General features: G+C 48.3%; 1 protein-coding gene across 1 annotated transcript in view; it reads right to left on the reverse strand.

Moving 5' to 3' along the window:
* Positions 1 to 405: 405 nt before the first annotated feature.
* LOC105510266 (chymotrypsin-like elastase family member 2B) overlaps positions 406 to 6,668 on the reverse strand; it is a 17,298-nt gene continuing 11,035 nt past the window's right edge. Inside the window, 3 exon segments of the mRNA XM_011939948.1 lie at positions 406 to 511; positions 4,661 to 4,813; positions 6,341 to 6,486. Coding sequence (XP_011795338.1) covers positions 494 to 511; positions 4,661 to 4,813; positions 6,341 to 6,486 — 317 coding nt within the window. The 3' untranslated portion in view covers positions 406 to 493.

Raw genomic sequence — 6,668 nt, forward strand, 5'->3', positions numbered from 1 at the left:
GTCTTTTAAGCTGTCCTTATGCCAGCCTATTTGTTGTTTTTTGGGCTTTTTTTTTTTTTTTTTTTGGAGAAAGGGTCTTACTCTGTCACCCAGGCTGGAGTGCAATGATGTGATCTTGGCTTCCTGCAGTCTTGATCTCCAGGGCTCAAGAGATCCTCCCACCTCAGCCTCCTAAGTAGCTGGGACTACAGGTGTGCACTACCTCTCCCAGTTAATTTTTGTATTTTTAGTAGAGACAGAGTTACGCCATGTTACTCAGGCTGGTCTTGAACTCCTGGACTCAAGCGATTGGCAAAGTGCAGGGGTTACAGGCTTGAGCCATTGAGCCTGACCTATTTCTGGTTTTTAGGGCCCTGGATGTTAGGATAGATTGCTAAATAAATAATAATAAAACCCTCATCAAGATGTGATTTGTATAATTGTCACTTTATATAATATTATTTTCCTTCTGTGACCTTTCCAAGTCTGAAACAGTCCCGGGGACTTCTTTTGGTTAGTTATTTGTAATCACCTGCAGGACACACAAGAAAATCCTCAGGTTCACCTAACCGCAGAGCTGTGCATGGCTGTTTCCTGTCTGTCCTCCTGGGCTAAGCTCCTCATGCGAGTCACAGGCAGCCCACACTGCAGTAGCTCTTGCCTGAGGAGTTCTGATGATGTTTCGGGAAAAAAGATGCAATCACAGCTTTTCATTGACCTGTTAGGGTCTTCTTGTAAAGGGGGTCTTAGCCAGGAGTCCTGTGTAGGCTTCAGGGTAGGGGGCCTTTGAACCCCCTAAAACTTATAGTCCAAATGTGTGGATGGCGTATTTTAGATTTCATTTGTTTCTCAAATCAAAACTTCTGTTTGCAAGGCAGTTATGCAATATGGTTGGGGCGATTACTATTTCCAGAGACTGTTGATCAGTGTCTGTTAAACTTTTTTTTTTTTTCTTTGAGACAGTCTCTGTTTCCCAGGCTGGAGTGCAGTGGCACGATCTAGGCTCACCGCAACCTCTGCCTCCCAGGTTCAAGCGATTCTCCTGCCTCAGCCTCCTGAGTAGCTGATATTACAGGTGTGCACCACCATGCCTGGCTGTTTTTTTTTTTGCATTTTTACTAGATTCAGGGTTTCACCATGTTGGCCAGGCTGGTCTCAAACTGCTGACCTCAAGTGATCTACCCGCCTCAGCTTCCCAAAGTACTGGGATTATAGGCGTGAACCACCGCGCCCGGCCTGTTAAACATTTTGATATGCCAACTTCATGATCCAGTGCTGTAAACGGCAGGAGATCCAGCTGCTACAGCACAAATACTCAGACCAGTGTGCAAGAATTATGTCCAAGGATGTTCATTGCACAATGTAAGAGTGAAAAATAGGGAACATTAAAACTTCATTCATTATACTCAAACTATGGAATACTATTTAGCTGTTCAAAAGAATGACATGTACGTACTGACATAGTATGAAGACTCAGATCTGATTTTTGCTTAGAAGACAGTGTCTCTCTTTCTATGTATAGATACATATGCACATAAAGTTGAGAAGACCACACACCAAGCTTTTAACAATGATTGGCAGGGCGCGGTGGCTCACACTTGTAATCCCAGCACATTGGGAGGCCGAGGTGGGCAGATCACCTGAGCTCAGGAGTTCGAGACCAGCCTGGCTAAAACATGGTGAAACCCCATCTCTACTAAAAATACAAAAATTACCTGGGCATGTTGGTGCATGCCTGTAATCCCAGCTAGTTAGGAGACTAAGGCAGGAGAATTGCTTGAACCTGGGAGGCGGAGGTTGCAGTGAGCTGTCAAGCCACTGTACTCCAGCCTGGGCAACAGAGCGAAACTCTGTTTGAAAACAAACAAAAACAATGATTACCTCTGGAGAGTGGAATTGGAGATGTAAAATGAGGCGGGACATCTTGATACATTTTACTTGATACACTCTTATATTGTTTTAATATTTTTACACAGAATATGTATTACCTTCTGGAAAAAGAATAAAAGCTAAGGATTGCTGAAGTTCATGTGTGACTGTCATTCAATGGACATTTGTTGAAAGGATGAATGCCCCGGGCCACTTGTCTCCTCTGCTTCTCTGCTCTTTTGCTTGTACTTCCTGACCTTGGCTTGTCACCTGTCTGGGTTTATCCAGGCAGGTGCTCTCAGGCACCCCCAGGGCTCTAGTGGTACGTGACCCCAGCCTGCACACAGTGTGTCCCTGGGTTGGGGCCACTGCAAGATTTCACGAGCCCCTCTGCTGCTGCCAGGGGCAGCCCCCACCCAAGGACAGCTGGTTGCTTCGCTCTCTCCCTTCTGAAACCCGTTACCCGGCATCTGTGCCTGCCCCTACGGCTCTTCCATGAATATAGGGCCTCTGCCCAGTTGCCTCGCGAGGCATGCTGCCTCGTGGATCCCTGCTGCCATCTGGCCATGCTTTGGGATCTGACCTGCTCTGTTGTGCTTATATCTGTGGCTGGGAACAGCTGACGCTGGGACAAAAAAATTGGGACAATTGCCCCTGCTTCAGGTCCCCAGGTTGCTGCCAGGACCAGCTGCACGGTGATTCCCACAGCAGCTGGGGCTGGAAAAGGGTCTTAGGGTTTGGCTGGGAAAGGCCCCTAAGCAGCCTTTCGTCCAGTCAGTCTCAGGCCAGGCTCCTCTGACGTGTGGGTGGCGCCTCCAAAGGTGGACTCAGACGGGTTTTTCCCAATTTATCTATAAAAAAGTACCAATTAATGATTAATGGCTACTGGCTTTTTGATTTTCCATTTTTCTCCAACAAACATTCTTGGAATCTCTGCCTGTGACCACTTGTTGGCAAAAAGATGCCAGCAGACAAACAAATGAACAAGGAGCTGGCAAGAATCAGTGGGAACACTTGGAAGCAGCCACCTGCTTATTTTGCAGCTTAGTTTCTTCCTGTGACCACGTGCTTATGGATCTAGTTTCATATTTGGTTTTATAAGTGTCAGTTACTTTTGTAAGTGCAGAAGTTTTATAAGTGCAGTTAAGTCAGTTAGTTTTGTAAGTGTTATGCAGAAGTAACACTTCTCTGCAAATTAAAGTTAGTGAAGTCAGATGCCAGCTTTCCCCTTCTTTGGGGACTCTGCCACAAATACCATGACTCCCTCTTGCTCTAGTGCCTAAAAATGTGAAGGAGTCCTGATCTAGTTCAAATCCCATTTTACAGAAGAGCAAACTGAGGTGGTTCCTAATTGGCACAGAGTGTCCACCTCTTCTCCAGCTTCTATTACCAGGCATGGTGTTTCCTCTGCCCTCTCCTGGGCACCTTTTCCTTGTGACTGGGTTTCCTGTTCTGGCTGCTTTCGCCTACTTCTGCGTGTATCCATGGCTGCTCCTTAATATTGATGCCAACTATTATTATTATTATTTTCAGAGACAAGCTCTTGCTATGTCACTCAGGCTGCAGTGCAGTGGTGTGACCTTGGCTTACTGTAGCCTCCACCTCTCGGGCCCAAAAATCCTTCCACCTCAGCCTCCCAAGTAGCTGAGACTACAGGCATGCATCACCATGCCTAATTAAAAAAAAAATCTTTGTAAAGACAAGAGTCTTGCTATGTTGCCCAGGCTGCTCTTGAACTCCCGGGCTCAAGCAATCCTCCCTCCTTGGCCTTCCAAAGTGCTGCAATTACATTTGTATGAGCCATGGCACCTGGCCTATTATTTTTAATGAATAATTTTTAATGCTTATTGTTATAAAAAATGTGTCTTCATTGTTAAAAAGAATTTGAGCTAGTGTGGAAGCTCAGAGGAGACAGCTCTCTGAGTTTACATTTACAAGATGGGACCAACTCAGCTTTATTTGCCTGGGATGGTCCCAGTGTAAACCAGGAAGTCCTGCATCCTGGAAAACCTCTCAGTCCTGGGCAAACCAGGATGGTTGGTCACCCTACAGAATAGCTAGAAGATGCCTAAGGGGCACTAATTTCCAATAATTAATGCTATGGGGGTCTCAAAGTATCAGGTTTTGAGTTTTGCAGTTATATACCAGTTATATACCTGTTTATAGCACTCGATGGTGGAGTCTGAGCCACACACAGATACATAAAAATAAAATCACCATTCCTATGGAACTCAACTTTTTTTTTTTTTTTTGAGACCGAGTCTCGCTCTGTAACCCAGGCTGGAGTGCAGTGACATGATCTCAGCTCACTGTAAGCTCCGCCTCCTTGGTTCACGCCATTCTCCTGCCTCAGCCTCCCGAGTAGCTGGGACTACAGGCGCCCGCCACCTCGCCCAGCTATTTTTTTTTTTTTTTTTGTATTTTTAGTAGAGATGGGGTTTCACCATGTTAGCCATGATGGTCTCAATCTCCTGACCTCGTGATCTGCCTGCCTCGGCCTCCGAAAGTGCTGGGATTACAGGCCTGAGCCACTGCGCCTGGCCATGGAACTCACTCTTAACATGCCTGAGGAGTGTTCAACCTCTTTGGACAAGGCCACCCTCTATGTTCCTTTTCACTCAGCTTTACCCACACAGAAATTTTGGGGACCCATGGGGGATTCGGCAGTTGCCAAGGTCTGCAGCCTTCTCCAAGGGGTTCCCATCTAGCTCTCAAGAGGAAGGAGGGGTTCTCAGTTGCCAGGTGGGCATGGCAGTCCGAGGCCAGGTAAGCAGGGCAGTGCCCTGGGGCTCAGGGCTGGTCCGGTTCTTACCGAATTGATCCAGTCATTATAGTTGGAGACCCGCGTGAAGATGGAGGACATGTAGTAGTAGTTGCAGCCAAGGACGGACGTGAGGCTGCCGATGCCATGCACCTCCCACCGGCCCTCAGACGCCTGGCAGTTTAGCGACCCGCCAGAGTCTCCCTGAGGAAGGCTAGAATTATAGAAGGGTAAAGGGAGAGGAAGGGGCTACCCATTGGAACCATTGTTCTCAATGCATTTCTATTGTTCTGCTGCAGGTCACTGTCCTCTGAAGCCGGCCCTTGCGGTCATAGCCCAAGATGGTACCATAATTCCAACAAGAGCCAACACTTACTCTTCCTGTGTGGCCAGAGCTGAGCTAAGCATGTTCTATGCTTTATCTCATTAATCCTCACAAAATCCTATGGGGTAAATATTCATAGTCTCCCCAGGCCACTGAAGAGGAGAAACTGGAGTGTTGAGAGGTTGGGACTTGCCCAAGGTTGCACAGGCAGTTTGCAAAGGAGCTGAGGCCACATCCCAGAGTTCAGGCTCTTCCCCACTGGTTCTGTCTTCCCACGCGTGGGGTGGTCTGTGTGGGCAGAGTGTGTAGGGCACAGTGTGATCTGAAGAGCGTGTGGATCTCCTTTCCTATTCCATCCCCACTTCACTGCTAAGTCCAACACAGAGCAATTCCTGGTGGTTAAGACACTGTCTCCAGGATGGTTTCCGTGGCAGCTACCTGGAGGGGACACACTGTGCCATGGATGAGAGTAATTCAACCCAGGGATTATTTTCCTTTGGCTCCCTTCCAGCATAGACGAAAGGATACGGAATGACAGTCATGAGAGACCTTGATGAGACCCAGGGAAGGACTTCCCAGCAGTGAGAGGGGTGGACACGACAAGGAGAATCTCAAAACAAGAACAAGAACTAACAAGAAAAAAGGTCAGGGTTTTTTTTTTTTTTTTTTTTTTGAGACGGAGTCTCGCTCTGTCGCCCAGGCTGGAGTGCATTGGCCGGATCTCAGCTCACTGCAAGCTCCGCCTCCTGGGTTTACGCCATTCTCCTGCCTCAGCCTCCCGAGTAGCTGGAACTACAGGCGCCCGCCACCTCGCCCAGCTATTTTTTTTTTTTTTTTTGTATTTTTAGTAGAGATGGGGTTTCACCATGTTAGCCATGATGGTCTCAATCTCCTGACCTCGTGATCCGCCCGCCTCGGCCTCCCAAAGTGCTGGGATTACAGGCTTGAGCCACCGCGCCCAGCCGTTTTTTTCTTTTTTGATTTTTGCTCTGTCAACCAGGCTGGAGTGCAGTGGCGCCATCTCAGCTCGCTGCAACCTCTGCCTTCTGGGTTCAAGTGATTCTCCTGCCTCAGCCTCCCATTGTAGCTGTGACTACAGGTACGCACCACCATGCCTGGCTAACTTTTATTTTTAGTAGAGATAGGGTTTCACCATGTTGGCCAGGCTGGTCTCAAACTGCTGACGTCAAGTGATCCCCCTGCCTCGGCCTCCCAAAGTGCTGGGATTATAGGCCTGAGCCACCGTGCCTGGCCAAAGGTCAGGTTCTGATATATCTGGTACCATTTCCGGGTGCTTCTGCCAGGAGGTGGGAGGATGGACCTATCAAGGGATGGTTTTCCATAGCCTTTTACCATCCCCAGCAACATTTTGTCATGGAGCGGGGCCCCTGATTTTTGGCACTCACGTTGCAGGTACATATCACGCCATCATCCCCAGCGCAGATCATATTGGTCTTTACGGTGCTGCTCCAAAAGCCAGAGCTGGAGCAGGTGGCATAGTCCACAACCAGCAACCGGCCCTGCTGCAGGTCATCAGGGACAGCCCTGTTGGCTGAGTGAGACCAGAGAGAAGACATTAGGGACGTAGGGACTCCTGAGAAAAAGGAAGTGGCGGACCCCTACTGGGTTTCCCGTTACTGTCTTCCATCCATTGCAACAGGAGAACAGCCATGTTTGTCTATACTGTTTCCTCACAGTTGGGCCGGGCGTGGTGGCTCAAGCCTGTAATCCCAG

The sequence above is a fragment of the Colobus angolensis genome, unplaced genomic scaffold (genome assembly GCF_000951035.1).
Source record: "Colobus angolensis palliatus isolate OR3802 unplaced genomic scaffold, Cang.pa_1.0 Scaffold185, whole genome shotgun sequence".
Lineage (NCBI taxonomy): Eukaryota > Metazoa > Chordata > Mammalia > Primates > Cercopithecidae > Colobus > Colobus angolensis.